The 22,622-nt window shown below is 27.1% G+C and overlaps 1 protein-coding gene across 1 annotated transcript; it reads right to left on the bottom strand.

Moving 5' to 3' along the window:
• Nucleotides 1–6,648: 6,648 nt before the first annotated feature.
• Nucleotides 6,649–22,382, bottom strand: LOC107456661 (apolipoprotein D). The gene is made up of 5 exons (XM_016074590.4): nucleotides 22,174–22,382; nucleotides 19,047–19,180; nucleotides 17,427–17,509; nucleotides 9,382–9,474; nucleotides 6,649–6,880 (listed from the first exon to the last, which is right to left on the bottom strand). Exons 1-5 carry the CDS (start codon nucleotides 22,288–22,290, stop codon nucleotides 6,750–6,752), a joined length of 558 nt encoding a protein of 185 aa, XP_015930076.1. The 5' UTR covers nucleotides 22,291–22,382; the 3' UTR covers nucleotides 6,649–6,749.
• Nucleotides 22,383–22,622: the final 240 nt, after the last annotated feature.

Here is a 22,622-nt window from a genome sequence, read left to right as displayed (position 1 = left end):
ATAAACGTAAAAATTATTAAATGAATGGTATAAATACCATAAATTCCGTCTTTCTTTATACATGTTTTATAACTGTTAAGTTGATCACTTTGAGTAAAATTTAATTTTACACCAAGCATCAATAAAATATACAGTAATAAATCATTTAAAACTAAGTAAATTTCTTGCTTAACAGATTTATGATAAAATTAAAGTCATTTGCTCCGTAGGAGAAACAGTCCTTTTGATTTCAGTACAATGTGTTTCTACAATTTAATTCTGAATGACAGTATTGTTTGATTACAATAATTATGCCGAAGTTAAATGATGAACTCCGATAGGAATGTTCAGTTGGCTTATCTGATATCTCACCGTATATTCAGCATCAATTATCCAAGATTCAATCGTGAATTATTGTAATAGAACACTGCGTTCAGATATGTTTATATCAATACCAATTATAAAGCATTTATCGGAAATAGAATTCGGAAATAAGAATTATTACAACAATTTAGTAACTTACATAAGAGAAAGATTTTAGCGTATTTATTAAAGTAAATTAACAAGTTAGCAATTTAAATCATTGAATCTAATAATGTCTCAATCTTGATTGAAAGCCCTAAGAATTTCATGTTATCAAAAATTTAAGGTATAGGAAATTGCACAGAGAAGAAAAAACTCTGGTATCATTATCGTACTGTTCGGTCATGACCTCTCTGGTACAAGAAAACTAAAATATACGGTATTAAAGCTTTTTTGTATTTTTTCAGCTCATATGATAAATTTATTGAAAAATCTGGTTTAAAAAATAATATTTCTTAGTACTTCATCAGTAGTAAATAGTACATGAGCTCAGAAGTAAATTTAACCAAATAAATGGTTTCTTATGCCATGCTCTAAGCTATCATTATAAAATTACCACATTTTGAGACATTTACTAAATTTTATCGCACTTTATAACACCATATTTTATTATAAATTTTACCAAATTCTTAACCAAAGGGCATTGGCAAATATTATCAAGCTTTTTGGTATTTCCATAGATCCAGAAATGTGGTAAATGTTATCGTATTCTTGCAGTTTTGACTATATTTTTATCTCATTAAAATGCTGTCAAAATTTAGTGAAAATAATGACATATTTGCAATTGTAAATGTTTTGTAATATATATTTATTTAAAAGAACTAGTTATAGTGCGGCTTTGAGGAGAACAGCTCCCGCCAAAAAGTCTGGGGCTGTCTGCTGCTATGGTAACGAGTGAGATAGCATTTTTAAAGGGGGTGTAATGGAGGAATGAAGGAGTCGATTGGTCTACCAGATTGGCTGGTTTATCCACTTTCAAGAGACCTATTCAAAGTTTTAAATTAATATTTACACAATTTTTTGCTTTTTCTTAGTGAGAAAAAATAATATGGGCTTAAACGAAACCGTATTTTCATTTATACTTTTATTCGATATACGTTAATTTATTTGGAATTCAGCTGCTATTTTTTATTGTAAATAATTTATTTTAATGGTGATTAAAAACATTTTTTTAATCAACCTCTTTTGTCTCACGAGAACACTTCTGAGATTATTTCTCTGTTTCGATCAATATTTTTTTCTCAGAAAAAGAAAAATATCTATCTTTCTTTATAAATATAGCGATTATAATCGCTATATTCAAGAGACATTCGATTTAGATTTCTTATACATAGTTTTTCTTTCTTCTTGTGATTAATTTATTAATTGTGACATACATAAAACTGAAATAAGCATTTCATAAACTGAATACATCGTGTCATTTTATACCTGTCTAAGACTTGACATATTCGTGAAAATATGGCTCGACGGAAATGATGTTTAAAATCTATTAAATGTTATTACTTCTCCAAAGATAAATAAAGAACTAAAATTTGATGAAGGATTTTGATATCTAAACTTATTATTAAATTAACATTATATAATTAATAGTTTGCCGTTTGCTATAACAAAAAGCAATTTTCAATTTCAAATTTGTATTTAACTTTTTTCATTATAATTTTTGTGTGCATAAAGAAGAGCATTTTAATACCGTTTATTAAATGATCGGATAAAGCATTTACACTTCATATAGAAGGTTCATTAACATTATTTCTTAAATTTTTTTATCTATGAAATTTTAAGGACTATAAGGCTTAAAAAAATATCTAACTAAGAAAAAAAAATCAATGTAAAAAAATTAATTTAATTAAAAACTCTGCTGCTTTTATCATTATTTTTTTCGCTGAAAAAGAAAAATATTTATCTTTCTTTTATCGCTATTTTCATGCGAGGCATTTGATTAGGTTTCNTGTATTGTTTTGGTCTTGGAAAACTATATGGAAACACTAGACTTTCAATATCATAGTCCTTAAAACTATTTTAATTGTTTTGCATTGTTTATAAGGGTTTTTCGTGCTGCAAATTGATTCTTTAAATATAATGGGCAAAGTAGCTACCTTTTTTGCTTTTTCATACATTTTCTTGGATTTTTACATCTTATGCATTCTATATATGATGGAAGCACAACATGGGTCTCAGATTTAACCCCTTCAGGATCGGTTAATTTTCAAGAAAACGGTCGTAAAAGTGCCTATTTTTTTTATCCAAGCATATTATACACGTATTTGATTAATGCTGACATCTAGTTTAAAAAAAATAACATAACAATCTACAATTACCTTAAAAATATCCTGGTACTGCCATCTGGTGTGTAAAATGAGAAATAAAATGTTTTCCGATAAATAGAAATGAATAAGTTTTATTCTTATTGACACGTTACTACTGAACACTCCAGCCCGGGAATATCACGAGAGCGAGAAATAGAGGGCGAAACCTCACCCTGTCATTTTCACGGGAGCGAGAAGGAAGGGGTTAATAAATATAAGAACGCACTTTAAATTATTTAAAACATTTTTGCATGTTTACAGACATGAGTTTTCGAATCATTTTAAACATGAGACGGAATTGTGGACATGTTTGCGTTTTGGAGAGTAAGGTAAAAAGTAGAGCTATTTTGTACAACTTAACTGCTTTTTTTTAATGGTAGTAGAAAAAACAACTCTAGATTTTACTTCATTTTATAATAGTGTTTTAAACTAATAGTGTTTTAAATTAATAAAAATAACCATTTCTTAACAGCAATTACAAAGGGGGGGGATTACTCTCTAAAAACAAAAACAGCAGCTTAAAAATCCTCCCTTCAGAAATAAAATGTATTTAATGAAGCTTGTTCAGATCTACAGCTTTTAAGTGAAATCTAAATAATTTTTTTGTTTTTCCCTTCGTTATTGATAAAAAGGATTTTTTTTCCAAATTGTCTTTTTTTTAAATACTTTAAGGGCAAAGACGGTATGAAAATTTTTATAATGTAGCTTTTTTAAGACTTTGAAGTGTAATATTTGAAAATTTACTGCTGTAAATTTTATAAATCCTTTCCTTTCCGATAAATTTTAGTTTCACTAATTAATCAAGTATTCAGCTGCTTCATGGCGAACGAAAAAGAGTATTCATTGTTTTGAGGTTTTTTATCTAGTAAAATGATATTTAAAATCGTGACCTTAACGTTTTTTGGCATTACTTTACTAATAAATTAATATTATTTCACTTGAATTTCAATAATATTTAAAAGAGTAAAATATAAAAACCCATGATTTAAGAAATGATTTTCATTATACTAAAGAAAATAAAAATTAAAAAACGTTGTCACAACAATATCTACTTATATATAATAAAAATAAATCCTAAATGCTTCATAGTTGAAATTGAAGTAAGGTTGATATGATTCGAGCACTTAAACATGAAGATTCTCGTCAGGATTTCAAAACGGGAATGAAAGATATAAACCGGTTAAATTCAAGAAAAATCAGAGCTTCCAACAAAAATATGGAAGAAAAATAAACTGTTTAAAAAAGGGCTTAAATTTGTTAACATAAATTAGCATTGTTTTTAGAATATACTACAGTAACATAATACTTACGTTTTTAATACATGAAATGTTTATTCGAAACATTCTACTAAACCAAATTTCAAGTTAAATTTATTAACTTGTTCTAAATTTTCAAACAGTATCTGATATCATTCTCACTTTTCACTTAATTCACTTATTCTCATATGGAATTTTTTAATTAGAAAGCTACTTTTATTTAAATACTCGAATTTTTTAAAATTCGTTTTCTCAAGAAGTACTCAACTGATTTGTCACAGAATTTTGTAATTTGCCATATAATATTAAATTTTTTCAAAAGATGTGAAAAATTGCATACCGTACAATTCAATTTTTTTTCGATTATTATTGAATAAAATAATAAAAAAAATTAAAAACTATTTGTTGCGTGGCATTATCTTTGAATAAATGAATTATATTATTGCGAACGAAAACTTTTCAAGCCACTTATAAAGTTATCGAGATATGGTGCGAAGCATTAAAATTAAGGTTTACATAATTGGGTTTACAATGGTTTGAAAGGTTTAACCTCAAATATATAACTGCAGATGATGTTTTCAGTAACAAAATCAGACACAAAAACATACTTTCTCTGAAGAAACATACATTTTTTTCGAAGGATTTAAAAAAGTCGTATATTTAACATTCCGTTTCTCAGGAACTGTTAAACTGATTTCGTTTAAAGTTTGAATTTTGCCTATAGAATTGCATTTTTTTTAAAATGATGTAAGAGTCTGTGCCCTTTACAAATAAAATTTTTTTCAACTGTTTTAAAATAAAGTTATAAATAATCATTGAAAAATAGTCTTTGCATGAAACTTATGATGAACTTTGCATGAACTTTGCATGAAACTCATGAGGAATTTTATAATTGTAAATAAAAATGTTTTGATTCGCTTGAAAGTTTTAAAAAAAAATACGCATAATGTAAAATTAACAGTAAGGTGTCTAAACTATGGATCGATCTCCTGACTAAACTATTTAGACCATATTTCCCAGTTCACAACTACCCCCCCCCCTTTATTTGGAGAATAAAAAATTCAAATCAGACAAAAAAAGGCATTATTTTTAAAGAAATTACGTTTTTGTGTCTGATTTTGTAACTTAATAAAATATTGCCTTTGAAACATTCAATTTCAATTCCATAACGAGAAAATATGATCACCAAATCACAAGTTATTCAGGGGTTTTCTTATATTTCTTGCGCACTGTACTTGAGTACTTTTTATCTAATATAATGTAGAGTACTTACGTTTTTAATTCGAGGAAATATGTCGTTAAACCAAATTACCATACCAAATTTTCAGTCAAATATATTAACCTGTTCTAAATTTTCAAATGGTTTCCGATTTCATTCTCACTTTCCACTTAGTTAGTTATTCCCACAGGGATTTCTTTATTAGGCGCCCACTTTTATTTCCTGGTATCATTAGGATCCCTGGATGTGTCGATAAAGCAGAAAGTGTTTCATCTTTATTCTTCAGATTTGGATTTCCTAAAAGCTTTCTCAAGCTCCCCAGAGAAAAATGATTCCTTTATTCCGGGTAGTTCAGTAATAGACTAAGTAAACCGAGACCTTAATTTCTTAACTGTATTTGCTCTTCAATTTCCTTTTTTCTTCCTTAGAAAGTTTAGATACTTTAAAGAAACTTTAAAAAATGCGGGATTAAGAAAAATAAAGTAAGATCTTTTTATGAGTTTTGTAAATATAAGTATGATATCTTATTTTTAACAATATTTAACTAATGCATGCAGTGATTTCTTATCGCAAAAATGTGTACAATATATGATGCAATTAAGTGGGTATTAGGCATTAAAAGACTACTTTATTTTGAATTTTAGCCACTTTTATTTTAAATAAAAGGAATGAATTATTTGAATTTTATTTTAAATAATTTCATAAAAACAATCAAAATACAAGTGAATAATGAATTATTGATAGGATATAAATATAGTTACAGATTTCAAAAATTCACAGAAGTTTCTGAACTCCATTATCTCTTTCACGTAACCATTGGGTTCTGCGAAACACCATTTGGGAATTGCTGCTCTAAGGTATCATGATAAAATTACCAGATTTTACTGATTTTTCAAAATTTTAATCACATGTCATATTTCATTGTTATTTTATTATATATATTTTATTGTTAATTTTATCATATTTCATTGTTAATTTTACCATATTTTATTGTTAATTTTACCATATTTTATTGTTAATTTTATCATAATTTATTGTTAATTTTATCATATTTTATTTTTAATTTTATCATATTTTATTGTTAATTTTACCAAACTCGTCTCCAAAGTACCAGTAAAAAGTACTGAGATTTCTTATGTTCTTATAGAGTCAGAAACACAGTAGATTTTACCGTATTCTGGTAATCTCTATTTCTTTTTCCACAGGGGAGAAATGCATTAAAAAAAAATTGCCAGATTTTTAATTTAAACATTGATTTGTTGAAAAATTTTTATATGGATGGTTTGGTTACATTACATTTTCATAATCATTTGAAAATGTATGTATTTATAAGCAAAATGTCATCTCTACTGAAATTATTGCTTAAATTTAATTGTTCATTGCGTTCTCTTTCTTTATATTTAAAATATATTCTTTCGTTTTATATATTCATTTGCTTTGCATAAAAATGTGTTTTATTTCTAAAAGGATAAAATTTTTCTGTTTTAATAATCTATATATTTAAGCGGAAGCAAATTGGCACTGCTTTATCTTTATATTGAATGTTTATTATGAATACTTTACAAAAAGTAATGAGAACCTTATTTCAAATACAAAGAAAGATAAAACCAAGATGCATTTTTAAGATCAATCATAGCATTTCTTTTGACTTTCATATTCTAGTCTTGGTCCTAGATTATAACTCTTGACCTTTTTCAGCAACCTCTCTTTCTTTTCCTCGCTAAGTTCTTTTTCCCTTGTCAAAATCCACCCAAAAGCTAAATAAAAGATAAAATATATTAGGATTTAGAGATCGTAGCAAATATAATAATGTATTGTTTATTTATAATAAGAAGATATGCAACTTTGGAAACTTAAGGTAGACTAATTTATGCAATGTAAAAAATGGATTCTCAAATTTAATGATACATTCTTCGTTTTTGACGAAACCGTTTCCGGGTATATGCTCCGAGCAAATATTTTGCCAAATTACGAAATAAATATAGTCACTTCTCTGAGCAAATAAATTTTGTCTACTGTAAGGAAATATTTCGTCATTCTATTCTTTTTTCTGAAAATGCAGTGCTTAGTTTATCTAACTTTGTCTGTAACCACTTTATCGTTGGCACCATATAACTGGATCAATGTCACCATAGGAACACAAGAAAGACATATAGAACTGAGGGATAAATTACACCCATGCCATAAGCGGGATTCGAACCCTGGATCTTCTGGCTCTAGGCTAACTTTTTGACCACCATACAGCGCAGTCGGCTTATTTCGCCACTCTAGTTGATCTCCCACAATGTGCTACAATAAGATTTCGAGCTGAGAAAATATTTTCGTCGTATATTTGAGAGTTTCCGTTACGTCACAAATCACGTGATTTCGTGACGAAATAATTATCAAAATTAACGAAATATAGCTGAAGAATTTCTGAATTTCGAAAAGTGAAAGTTTCATTTCTGAGAGTGTGGTCTACATTTCATACAAGATAACCAAAAGTTGTTCTGCATAAACTAAATGAATAGCTTCATAAATATTTATTAAGCTATTTTATAAAAGCTATTCAAACAAAAATTAGAAACAAAAAAGTCGGTTTCAATATAATTTTTGTGTATTGATTACGAATCGAAATCATTGTTAAAACTAGCTGTTTTTGAGCAAAACAAATCAGTTTTCTTTATCTTGTTGATTAGTACAGTTGTTTAAAGAAAATTCTAACAAAAGCTTGAATTTTTCTCTTGTATGTTTTATGAAATGCTTATTAATTTATATTTAATTTCTGGGAAAACTCTGTTTTTGCTTATGTTAGTTACTCTAGTAAACCTTTATAACTAGATTTAAATTAAAATTCTGAATTTTTTTTAACAAAATCGAACATTTGCATCTTTGTATAAATTAATACAATTATTAGTACGAATTCTTGATTTTTAATATTTGTTAAGAAATTAAAGTGCAACCAATAATTTTGTTAATTCTAATATCTCCCCTAATTTTTGTTTTTCTCGCAATTTCGAATTTTTTTATTTATGAAATGCAGTTCTATCTGCAAATTGTATACTTGAATAATTAATATACAATAATATTTATCCAATTGCCCTTTTTTCTCTAAAAAACTTTTCTTTGAGAATACTAGTTTAGAAAAACTACTATTATTAAGAGAAAAGTAATTGATCAGTATATGACAAAAATTTCTGATTGACAAAAAAATTTTTAGACCGTAAATATCTCGTGCGACTTATATTGTTGCTTTCATAAATGAACTTTATACTTCTTTCCAAAAATAGCAGACATTGACATTTCAAAAGAAGGCATATTTGCATTTGGCATAAGTTAATTGAATAATCTAGCTCTTTGCAACTACTCGCCGCTAACTTGTATTATAATTTTTAGGCTTATTGCGTGAAACACACTTACCGAAATATCTTTGTACCTCAGAACATCAATCATTCTTTAATCAATTATCTTGAATTATTTTTACACAGTTTGAAATAAGCCGAGAGATGTAAATTTTTATTACAAATAACTTTCTTAAGGGTGTATTTCAAATAACATTATTAAAATTTTATTGTAAATATCCCTTTTAAAGTCTAAGCAATAAGTCTAAGCAAATTAAGATTCCTTATATATTGTCCCGACTATTCTTCATACTTTCTCTAATTAGCCAGAGGGCGTGTAAGCTGATTGTAAAGTACAAAAACATATAAGAAAGACTGGAAAATACAGAAGACTCTTCCCATTAGCTTAATGAATCGCAAAATGCCGGCGAAATTTGCGAAGAACCAAATTTTTCAATTGCCTTAGAATATTTGCTTTCCTGAAACTTTTCTACTAAAGAGAATAACTATTAACGATGCCAACAAAATTACTTTAATTTAAGTTAGGCAGCTAGGTTTTAATTATCAATCATGGGTAAAAATAAATGAGAAAATATTAATCCATATATTTTATTCACATGTAAAATATTTTGGTGCATTAATAAGTTACAAGTATAAATAAACTATATAATTAAAGCATCAACTATTTAAATTTGTTTTTAAAAGATATTTATGAATTCAACTGATAAATTAATTATTAGCTATAGCTTTTCTAACAAAAATTTATTTAAAATATTTTTAGCAGTTTCAGACATTAAAATATAACTTAAATTTTAGTTTGATAATAACAATTTTAAAAAAAATTCAACAAATAAGCGTGATTTTTCTTAACGCTTCAAATCTTTTATCATATTATGAATCTAAAGATATTAAGTTTAATTATTGAGAAGCAAACTTACCAAATCTGAATGCTCCAATCGGTTTGCAATGATACAAAATAACGTATTCATCATATTTAGCATCAACAATATCCACCCAATCTTCCAATCCAACTATAATTTATTTAAATTATATCAGACATAATTAAAAAAATTCATATATGCTATTAAACTATGTAGGATAATGATATGAATCATGGCAAACCACTTTTATATATTAAAATATTGCTTTAAACATATTTTTCCTTGTTAATTAGTATTAGAATATTGATGTTTAGTTGTAATTTTAAAAAATCAATATTTGTTAAATGAACTTTTTTATGAATACAAAAGAAAAAATTTTGATCACCTTGCAGTGTAAGAAAAACAACAAAAAAGTAGTGAAGGAGTAAAACTAAGAACAGTTCCAGGTGTAGTGAAACACCAAGAATGTTCTTTCATACTACTTGGTGTAAAATAGCTGCCGCCATTTTTATAATTATTTTTGGAATTCAGTAACACTGATATTTATAATAGTAAGATAAGATATACACAAGAGTTAGTGAAGTTAATTTTACAAAATAATATAAAGTAAGAATAACTAATTCAGGATTAATTTTTAATATAAATTTAGTTTGTAAATCAAACATAAGCGCAGAGAATAGTAAGGCGAACTCGAACTAAGCTTACAGAGCAGAAACAACAAGAAATTATGCATAATTAAATTATTTTATACTGTTTACAGACGCTTAAAAAGTGAATAAAAATATCCTTATTGCATAACTAAAAACATACAAGCAAATTTCAACTGCGAACCTTAGTTTCTGTAGATGTATAGAAGACAACATCGATAAACCATGTTAACTGGTCAGACGATTTAAAAATTACCCCAACTTTAGTTTCTGTAGATGCATAGAAGACAACATCGACAAACCACGTTAACTCGTCAGACGATTTAAAAATTACACCAACTTTAGTTTCTGTAGAGGACAACATCCACAAACCACGTTAACTCGTCAGACGATTTAAAAATTACACCAACTTTAGTTTCTGTAGATGTACAGAAGACAACATCAACAAACCACTTTAACTCGTCAGAGGATTTAAAAATTACACCTACTTTAGTTTCTGTAGATGTATAGAAGACAACATCAACAAACCAACTTTAACTCGTCAGACGATTTAAAAATTACACCAACTTTAGTTTCTGTAGATGTATAGAAGACAACATCAACAAACCACTTTAACTCGTCAGATGATTTAAAAATTACACCTACTTTAGTTTCTGTAGATGTATAGAAGACAACATCGACAAAGCACGTTAACTCGTCAGACGATTTAAAAATTACACCAACTTTAGTTTCTGTAGATGTATAGAAGACAACATCGACAAACCACGTTAACTCGTCAGACGATTTAAAAATTACACCAACTTTAGTTTTTGTAGATGTATAGAAGACAACATCAACAAATTAACTCGTCAGACGATTTAAAAATTACACCAACTTTAGTTTCTGTAGATGTATAAAAGACAACATCAACAAACCACGTTAACTCGTCAGACGATTTAAAAATTACACCAACTCTAGTTTCTGCAGATGTATAGAAGACAACATCGACAAACCACGTTAACTCGTCAGACGATTCAAAAATTACACCAACTTTAGTTTCTGTAGATGTATAGAAGACAACATCAACAAACCACGTTACTCGTCAGACGATTTAAAAATTACACCAACTTTAATTTCTGTAGATGTATAGAAGACAACATCGAAAAACCACGTGAACTCGTCAGACGATTAAAAAATTACACCAACTTTAGTTTCTGTAGATGTATAGAAGACAACATCAACAAACCACGTGAACTCGTCAGACGATTTAAAAATTGCACCAACATTGGTGCTTTTGGTGACGAAAATATTTAGCTTATATATTAAATTCACGTAAACTTTTTTCTCTGTTATAACAGTTTTCGATTTAGCTCTTCCTTCCTAATTTTATATGAAAGTCTGATTTATCATTTACTTGCGACAAAATTTTTTACGCAATTTTCTGTTTGTTCAGCATCAAATTAAAAGAGATAGTTACTCCATAGTTTTTACAGTATAGAATAGCTATCAAATAATTTTTCTCAATAGTAGAATTACATAAACTGGGAAGGCCGCGGTTGAGATAGACTGACTCAGTGGAATCTGATTTTCTTACAATTAATGAAAAGAATTTGAGATCAAATATGAATCGGAAGTTGTCATGGAGAAATCTTCAGAGGAAGGCATTGACTCACATTGGACTGTCTGGCCAACTATGATGATGATGAGTAAAATTACATAATTTTAAAAATTTTATATTTTTGTCCCATTTAGCATTAACAATGTCAGCCTATTCAGTCAAACTAGAAATTTTACAAAACATTTACATTTTAGATATAATTCAGGAATTTTATTTATGACTTATAAGAACGCTGGATGAATCATGGTTTTGAAAAAGTTATAAGCCCATCTATTCATATATAGCGACTTATTTAAGTGGTATTGTTTCAAACGCAATATACCAATAACGACGTCCAATTAATTCTAATGGGTAAAATAATATAACTTAAAATCTAATTAAATAATATATAATTGAATAAATAATGTGACTTAAAAAATTTTTCAAATAGAAGATTACACAAACTACTCCTTTTTTCGAAGTTATGTTTACTTTTTAACAATTTAAATTTTTTAGTTAAGTTCCTTGGGCAAAAATATGATAGTTATTAATGTAAACATTTGGTTAAAAATGAACTATTCCGAAGAAAGCTTCGAATTTTTTACTATCTATGTTTAGCTCATTAAATTTGCAAAACCTTTCAATTTTTTGAAATGAATTTTTTTTTTTATGATGACAGACGAAATTGATACCTGAAGTTAACTATCAAAAACGTTATTAAATTGTTTTTGCTATGCCATGAGTATTTTAATCTCTTTTATTTCTAAAAAAATATATTTTAAAGACAAATATAATTAATTTTTAGAAATTAACTTTTGACTAATTAGTTTTTTTTTGTTGTCGGAATTTTCTTGCATTTTAAATGCATTTTCATAAAAGCGTTGATTTTGAAAAAAATTCTTTACGATGGCACACATTACAAAAAAAGTATATCGAAGAATTTTTTGGAACCTTGTGCGTATATTTTGTTTTTAACTAAAAGCTAATGTCTAAATGTGAATTTATTATTTTTATCAAGTTTAAGTAAAAAATTTTCATATTTCTCTTTAAAAATGTTTGGAATTTTTCCTTTTTATATTTAGTTCCATTTCATTGAATATATGAAGTGTTTAAAGATTTTAATTCAGAACACATGCAAACACATTTTTGATCTAGGAAAAATGTTAAGATTTTAGCATGACAAGGAGAATTTGTAGTATTTAATCTCAAATGTGCCCTTATTTTGTAGAAAAAAGTATTTTATCAGTTTTTAAAGCTAGTTTTAGATTTATTATTCTAGGACCTCTCCTTACCAGAAATAGAATTAAAATTTTAATTTAAGGTGTTTTCGAAAAAATTATGTCAAATGCAGTCGGATAACTTGAAATCAAAAAGCTGTAAACGCTGCAAAAGCAATAACGCTGTAAAAGGAAATTTATGATCTAAAATACAGTGCGCAAAAAATCGACCATATTGAATAACTTTTGATGCAATGATTCGATCTTCACGTTTCAAGACACTTAATGGTTAGAGGGAGCTATCACAAATACGATAATCAATTAGAGCAAACGATATCTTAAATTAAGAATTCAGACACAAAAACGTGTTGTAGCTTAATAAGCATAGCTCTTTTGGGTGGATTCGGATTTCTTATCCCCCAAATATAGAGAATAGCTACAATCTGGAAAATATGGTCCCAATAGTTTGGTCTGCACAGAGGACAGTGGTTCAAAGCTTGAAACCCTTACATGTTAATTTTATTTAGCCTTTAAGAGAGCCTTTTAATTCAATTGAAAAATTTTTGCCCCCAGTTACAAAATTCGTTTCTCCAAAACAATTCTATAAAAAAAGTAACTATTATGCTATTTGATAATAGTCGAAAAAATTTGAATTGTAAAGTATAACTTTTTTTTTCTTTACTGTTTTAAAGAATATGATTTTCTGTAGCAAAATACAAAATTTGTGCGAAGTCAGTCGAATAGTTCCTGAGAAATTAAATTTTTAAAAACTGATATTTTTACCTAACGATGCTTATGATTTCGTAACTCAAAATATCTTCAGCATCAATTAATTAGTTTATTTGAGGTTAACCATTCGAACCATTAAAATTGAGCTCTTGAACGTGAAGATCCGATTATTAGATCTACAGTTATTCAGGGTGGTCCTTTTTTCCCCCCTTTTTTTTCGCACTGAACTATCTATATGTAACATCTAAACATTACATTTTTTGTTATTGAATATTAATACATGTTTATTGTTGTAAATATGCTATTAAATATTTAATATGTTGCTAAATATTTAGTGATTATTTTTTGTTTGTTCAAAATAAATTACTTATTTTATAAAGTATAAACTTTTGTAATGTATATAGTTTTAAAATGGCTTAAAAATAAATAAATGAATTCTTCACCGTTTAAATTTTTTAGGATAATCTTCAAAGTATTTATAAAAGCTTGAATTTATTATTTTAAAGTTTTTTTTTTGTTATCAACAAAGCTTTTTTAATTGTTTTAATCTAATTATAATTCTCTCAGGTAATTAAAGTTTAAAAAAAATTCATATCACGGAGGGAAAAAATTTTTTCGCTTCTTGGCTTAAAATATTTACTTTTTATCAATCTATTTAAGGGTAGTTTAGATATAGCATACTCTAATCCTCCTTCATCCTATTCGGATCAAATCCATTTTTTTCGATTATAATTTCTTTAATGTTTACCAAAAAACTATTTTTTATCTGTAATATTACAAAAAATGCAAATAATTATAAGAAATGGTACTAAAGTGAGAAGGTTATTTTAATTATTTATTATTCATTCAAAGAAACAGGGTTCAATTTCAAAATGAGATAGATAAAATCAGAATGAATTTAAGGAATTTGATATGGTCTATATCAAAATTAACAGATTTAATAATGGTTAAAAAAATTTAGCTAGCACCATTTCCGCCAGCAAATACGTATTTACATTCATTAGTATAAGTATTATTTTTGTTTTATGAAATTCTTATCGATATTTAACCTTTAATTAGAACTTGAAGTAGAAAATTGTTTTTACAGTTTAAAATGAACAACGGAAACAAAAGTTGTAAACAAAATTATTCATTAAAAATTTTAATTTATGAAAACTATATTAAATAAATAATGAGAGTTAAATATAATTCGTACTAACACACACTTAAAGCATTTATAAAATTGCTTAAAGGTTTAATTTTCTTCTGCTATCGTTAAAACCTGTATTAGAATTATTTTACCCATTTCAGGCCAAGGATAGAAATTTTATTAAATGTCGTATTATTTTCAGTGAAATATGTTTAAAATACATTGGTTAAGACAAAAAATAAGTTTCGTATATGAAAAATAATACTTTATTCAAGAAATAAAATGGTGCGTAAACGCATCATTGGCCAGTTCGATGAACAATTCATTTAGCTCAAAAGTTATATTTTTAATGGAAATATTCGAAGCATTTTGGTTACGAATGGGCTTTGCATTTGATGCAGAAATAAATCGCGTGGTTTTTACACACTTTATACCGTCTGAGAGCTTTTTTTTTCATGCTCACTTATTGTATGTCCGCTTCACTCAGTCCGTACTTCTTTTGGTAGAGCTGCGGATGATGAGCGACCTTTATTAGGAGGGTAACTTGCAATGTACATACTTTCACTTGATGGATTATTCTTGGATTCAGATTTTAGTAGGGAAATCGCTATATAAGATCTAAAGTCTATAAGGGATATTTTTGATCTAGATGAAATTCTATGTATCTTCCATGAATTTACTATAACTCTATCAATGATGTTTGTAATTAATGGCTACCACCATTTCTTACCTTGAATCTTGATGAGGAAATTAGCTATTGTCATGTAGGTCTACACCTTCCCTATGCTTATTGCAATCCGAAATAACGGTGGGTTATGAAATCACAACGTCTTTACTTTCTTTGCAACTGCATCGTTTGGCATTTACAAGGGACAAAATGGTACCGTTATTAATAACACTTGTTACCACAGCATTGTCGTTCAATTTTATTGCACATGTTTCTGCATCCTTTCTGAATACAAAATTGTAAGATGTACCATGTTTTTATTTTTTTTTCATATTTTTGGAGTCACCCAATATACAACCAGCTATGCGATTTGTACGAGCTGTGCCAGATGCAAAGAAAATTTCGAATAAACCACAGGAAGAGAAAAGTTATCAAAATAAGTTTTGTGCTTCTCAGATTTTATAACAATTCTAAGTATCTTCATATGACGCTTGTACCTCCATAAGAAATAAATTGGAAAAGGTATCTATCAGACGAGCACAAACACCAAAGTTTAAATCCATATCTTACGGGCTTCCCCTTTATATACATTTTTGATGAATGCCTTCCGAAGTAAGGTACCATCTCGTCGTCAATAGACAAACGTTGAAAAAATATTCCAAATTGTAGATATTTTAGGTTTTTGTGCATAAGAATTTGGCGTATCTTATCAAATTTGGCTGTTTTATCAAGACAAGAATCATCCGGCAAATGAATATTTTGCTTTATGCTTTTAAATCTGCTTTGACTCAATCATTTCGGAATTATTAACAGTCCTATATCCTCATCCAAAGACCAGTACATATCTATTTGAGGAGGTGTATGGTATCCAGAAAGAATTGGTATACAGAATATGTATACCTCTGGATACCAAAAAGAATATGGTATCCAGAAGGCACTAGTTTAGAGAGAATTAGTATTGGTAGCAATCTATTTAGTAAATTTCAAAGAAATCCCTCAAAATTTTCAATAAAACCCGGAAACCTTCCATTAAAAGTGGGTTTTCATATTTTGCTTATTTCTCATGCATATGGCTAATAGTGCGTTAGCGCACCATTAAATTTTAATTAAACTTTTTTAATTTTTTATGATTGTTTTTTTAAATTTTATTTTCAGAACTTACAATTTTAACCCATTATAAAAACATATAATAAATCTCCAGTGGAATAATTATACAGTTTCAAAAAATTGACTTCTTCGAACACAGCTTGAAATTAAAAAGCGAGCGTGTCTTGAAAATTTCTCAATGGAAAGTATTTACTCTAATTGAATTACTAATATTTTATAAAATGTCTTCAAAACCATTAAAAACAGCAGAAAAATAAAATTTTTGAAAAATATTCACGACAGTGTTAATAAAAATATTTATTATATATGCGTTTATGTTATATACTTATTATATATGTGTTCGTGCACCTTTGGGCTAAGATAGGTTAAAGTCAGTATATTATTATTTTATTTTAAAACCCTGCGCTGAAGAGTAGATCCAAAGTTGAGCTTACGACTATCAACATTTAACTCAGCAACCTTGTTAGAACGTAATTCAGCAGACAAGGGAACTCTTGGATCAAGCTTTGGATGGTACATGGATTAGTGGTGATAAAGTTCTACGCAAATCATATTCAACGTACAATCTATTTGTCACTTTGTCCTTTTATTTGTTTAAGTGTTGAAAAATTTGATTCGCAAAGACAGGTTTATACAAACTTTTGAATAACATGCACATGTTTAATTCGGCAATGAATTTTCTTTAAATATGTATTTAATTAGAGAATCTGTTTTCAGTTCAAAAAATCATCGTTCAAAGCATTAGGAAGACTTTCAAAAAACAAACTAAATGTATTTTGTTCTAAATCTAACAACTTTTTCAATTATTTTCAACTTCAAACATTATTTTCTAGAGAAGTACGTGTAATCAATCAGATCGTATACAATCCTTCCTAAGTTGTGAACCACACATTATAGTTTTATGTAAGGCACATTTATAGTTCACGAAAATATAACTTCTTTTTTTGATTTTGAGGAATTTATGCGTAATTATTTGACAATACTCAAGCAATTTATAATTGATTTATTTTTTATCGTAAGCATAACTCACCCATTTCAATGGTAAATTTCATATGATATGGCGCTTCAGGATATGGAAATAGACCGCCATTGAAATTGATCTCGAATCCAGTACTATAAAATAATTTTTTAATTATTGAAAGATAATATCACATTGGCTACTTGATGATAAAACACTAAGGTATAGCGTTACTTTAAAGTTTAGTGATAAAAATAACACAACTTTAATCTGTAGCATTAAAAATATTTTTCTACATATTTTAAACAAAAGTATAAGAAGATATTGCATTCCATAATTTAAGCCTTAAATTTAAGAAAACAATAATTTATTTTCGAACAAATAATGCATTTACAAAAAATATAAGCATTTTATTTATATTTAATCACGCTTAATTTTTTAACAACACCCCCATTTAGTGTTTTATTTATCTTTACATAGTATTAAGAAGAATAGAGATCAGTAAACTAATATTATTCAAAAATTTGTTAATTTGATTATTTAAATGCTTTTAAAATAAGCGCTCCTGTGGAGCATTAGGACGGAGGGCTGTTGGAGATTTGGAGGTCATGAGTTCTATCCAAGCTGTTGACAAAACAACCGGAGTTTATGCACGGCAAAGTGTGCGTTTAATCTGTCGTGGCTCGAACAAAGAATATGCACAGGGAAGAAGGCTAGTATCGATAGACATAATGTAAACCGATACCCCAAGATTCTGTGCAGTCCCGGTGTATAAAAGACATAGCAACGTTTAGGGGCACAGCAGCAGAGGTTTTCGAAACGTATTTCCACCGTCCTCTCCTCCCACCCACAACTGGGGTAAGCGTAGGGTTTGGCAGGAGATGAAAAGTTTTCTCTTTTTATTTACTCTTGGCTTGATCTGCCTTTTTTCACGATTTATAAATAGTACTGTATTATTAATTAAAATTCATATTATCTATGTTGATTTCTGCATTTGGAACATTTTCATCATTTAGAATTTAATGATTTACTCTAAATCTCTTATATACGACTTTTCTCTAAGCTTTTAATTTTAAATCAGCATTGGAGGTTAAATAAAATTTGCTGTGAAATTTTTCTACAGCCGTATAAAGTCTCCTTAAGAGTGATTTCGAAAACACTGAAATTGTAAGTGTTTAAGACTATGTTAATTTTTGCATATAATATAGAGAATTTATTTAAGCACTAAAAATATTATTAGGATTTTTAAAAAAGATAGAGAAAAATATTTCAAAAACACTACAATTCTATGAATTTATGAGTAAAGTAAATCATTTTCGCCAGGGGGGTCATGCAGGTTAAGGGTCCATAATTTCGTGACAACAGCATGATAGTGGCAATCTTGTTGGCACTACGTACAGGCCACATTTACTTCCTAGACAAGCTGGTACTCATAAATCAGAAGCTGGATGGGCTTAAAGCCGCCACTTTAAATCAAACACCAGTTCTTTGCAATGACAGTTCAGTCTGATCACTGGGCCATTGCGTTTGACGTTCTGAATAATGCATTAATATCGGCTATCAGTATAAAGAATTTATTCATTCCTCCAAATTCTCCAATAGATGATTTTTATCAGAAAATATGCTTTGTAAACATATTTGGGATGTTTTTATACAATTTATAACTTATTTCATCAAATCACAAAAATGTACCTCTCTTCTATCATAGATGTGTTGAAATTCAAACCTCCATCTGTTACTGTCATGTACTGAGTGTTACATCTTTGAGGCATGAGGTACTGGAAGGGGTTAGGGAGTCTTGCAAACTCATACCATCTACCACCCATCTAAAGAAAAAGAAAACGACTTTAGTAATAACAGTAAATTTTCTTAAATATTTTTCGTATCCTTCATTTTAGATATTTTTCATATCCTTCATTTGAAATATTTTTCATATCCTTCATTTTAAGTATTTTTCATATCCTTCATTTTAAATATTTTTCATTTCTTTCATTTTAAATATTTTTCCTATCTTTCATTTTAAATATTTTTCATATCCTTCATTTTAAATATTTCTCAAATCCTTCATTTTAAATATTTTTCATATCCTTCATTTTAAATATTTTTCATATCCTTCATTTTAAATATTTTTCATATCTTTCATTTGAAATATTTTTCATATCCTTCATTTATTAGATATGCCTTGAAGTTCAATTATTTTTGCTAAAATATAAAACAATAATAAACGGTTTTTTGAATGAAATCATGTTCGGAGGAGATGTTTCTATAAGTGGAGAACTGAGTTTTTAAATTTCCTCTCTAAGTACAGAAATATGAAAATTAAAATAAAGTTGCTATTCTTGAATCTTTTTATAAAAATGTCTAATATTTTTGATATTTTTGAGTAATTGACTAATTTAATAAATATTAAAAACTTGCTAACAACTCTTGTAGATTTTAAATAATTTAAGTTTAAAAACATTAAAAAAGTTATGCTATTTTTTAACTTTGATGTAAAATAAATACATTACGTTTTAATATCGATTTTTTTATCAATTTTATAAAACTTATCCAAACTTTGATCTGTCTACATGCTTTGATATAATCGTTAAAAAATTTTAAAAAAATTTAAAATTTCATGCGTTTTGTATTTATTTTCTAATTTTTATAAAGAAAAAGTGAAAGTAAAACTTAAAAACTATTTAAAATACAATATAAATATATTTTCACATTGCATGTTTCGTGGAGCTTTTTTTAAAGTTTTAGAGTATTATTGTTTTAAGATAGAAAAAATTTGAGAAAATTAAACATTACTGGGTCTTTTAACATCTTAATAAGTTAAAATAATTTGTCTGAAATACTACAATAGATTCATTATAGTTTTAATAAATTAAAACAAATTAATTATTTATATATTATAGTTTTAATACGTATTTTATTTACATCCATCTTTATTACGCTTCCTTAATCGAAAATTAATTTATAATTCAGTAATGTGTAAAACTAAATTACATTTATGGTACCTCATACCAATAAGCGTCATTCCACATAGATCATTTACATTCAAACTTCATTCTCTGATTCTATCAATATTTATTACAATGAAAAGTATCATTAATTAGATTAAAATAATAAATTTACTGTAGCGTATGTTAGGTATATTGTTAAATATTTAAATTTCAATTAATCTAAATAAACACCAAAACAAGTTTTTATTAAATTGTGTGTAATTGCCACTCTTTAATAGATTTATGACATTCAAATCTCTATTTATAACAAATATTCTATCCTCAAAATAATAAGCCACAATTTATATCAAGTGCCATTCACACTCTTTATGATGCTAATCATTATAAGCTGATTATTCAAAGTTGCAGTAAAGTACATTAATTGATAAATTATTTTATGATTTATACACAACAGAAAAATAATTTCATTTTTTTTAAATTATTGCTTAAAAACTCTTATTTTACAACTTTCATATGCTTATCAAATTGTTCAGAAAACTTGAAAATATACATTTTAGTAGAATATTGAATTCATTAGTATTTATATCGATGTTTTTCTTATTACCATATCCAAAATATGTATAATAAGATATTTTTGAAGTTTATTCACTGAAAAAAATCAAAATGCAAAAGAAAAAAGGAGTTTTTATAATTTTAAAGAAAGAAATGCACCAGAATGCTAAATAGTATTTTAAAAATTGTTTTTTGGCTCATTTTGAGTTAAATAATTAGATGAATTTATTATTAAAAATTTTGTCAAGTCAACTAATTAGTATGATTTTTTAAAAGTTAGTTAACGTTAATGAAACTTAAAAAAAGTTGCAAAGTATTTATCTAAGAACATCATGATAATTACATGATATATGTTTAAATTTTGTAATCTGGTTCATTTATTTATTAAAGTTAAAGAGCTAAAAATTTAGAAAAAGAAATTCAATTGTTAAAATTTAATAAAAATTTATATTTATAAATAAATTGACTGAAATGTTAATATCCAAAAAAGGAAAAGGAAAAATACAACATTAAGCAACTAAGATAAGCAAAAATGAGTTTCAGACAAAGGAGATAACTTCATAAATTGACTTCAAATATTATTTCAAAAATAGCAACGACATTTATTTTATATCACATAAAAATGGAAAATATCATAAATATATTTAAAAGTATTTTTTCCAAATAAAATTTTTAAAAAATTGTAATTATTTTAAAAAATTTCTGCAAAGAATTTGATGTTATTTGTAAAATATTACTACTAGCAGAATTTTAAAAAAAATAAAAAATAAGAAAAAAGCACCAAAATATATGGACAAATTGTAACATTTTATTATACGAATACGTATGTAGAACGTAAATGTAGAATATATTTAGAACGTATGAATAATTGTTCACCTTTACAAGAAATGAGTACTACCTACTACCACTAAAAAAGATAATATTAATAGTAAACTTTAGTCAATGTTTTCCTTTTCAGCAAAAACTAAAAGGGACAGGCATTGAAAGACAAAGACATTTAAAAAATTACGAAAAAAAGAACTATTTTTTCACAAACGATATATTAAAATTGAAAATGCTTTATGTTAAAACTGATATATATGTTAAAACTATGTTAAATGTGTTAAAACTGAAACTATGATAAATATGTTAAAACTGAAATTGGAAATCAAGCTTTAACTTTAGCATTTAAAAAGAAGAAGAAAATTAACTCCATTATCGATCAACAAAAAGGAAAGTAAATAGACTTTTAGGCACATAAAAAAATTATTTGTACGTCGGATTAATATTGGTTTCAAGAAGAGCATAATAAGATTAAGAGTAATTTAATTATTACTCACTTTTCTGTAATCAAAATCTTTCATTAGCGGTGGATGCTCGCACATATCAACCTTTAGCGGCCTAAGAGATGAAACAAGTTTGGCTAAAACCAATAATACGATACTAAGATACTTCATTGTTTCTTGAAAGTTTTGCCTCGCTTGATGGATGGTACAAGATGTAACACTTCTGCTTCCGTATGCTCCGGTTTAAATATAATTAATTGTTGTCGCAAAGTTATGTCACAAACTAATCATTCGTGATAATCTCTGACTGTTACTTTCTCATGTTTTCCAGAAAAACTCCGATAAGATGTATCATTTCGAAAATAGACGAGATTTTCGGTTAGATATTCAACAATGCACTTTTGTTTTGATGGAAGTTTCTAATTTTAGATTGTGAATGTTAGAATTGCGGTAATAAAGTGAAAGCGGAAGTAGAAACAAGAAAGTAATCTTTACACAACTCT

Source organism: Parasteatoda tepidariorum, chromosome 2 (genome assembly GCF_043381705.1).
Source record: "Parasteatoda tepidariorum isolate YZ-2023 chromosome 2, CAS_Ptep_4.0, whole genome shotgun sequence".
NCBI lineage: Eukaryota > Metazoa > Arthropoda > Arachnida > Araneae > Theridiidae > Parasteatoda > Parasteatoda tepidariorum.
This window is presented reverse-complemented; position numbering and strand designations above follow the sequence as displayed.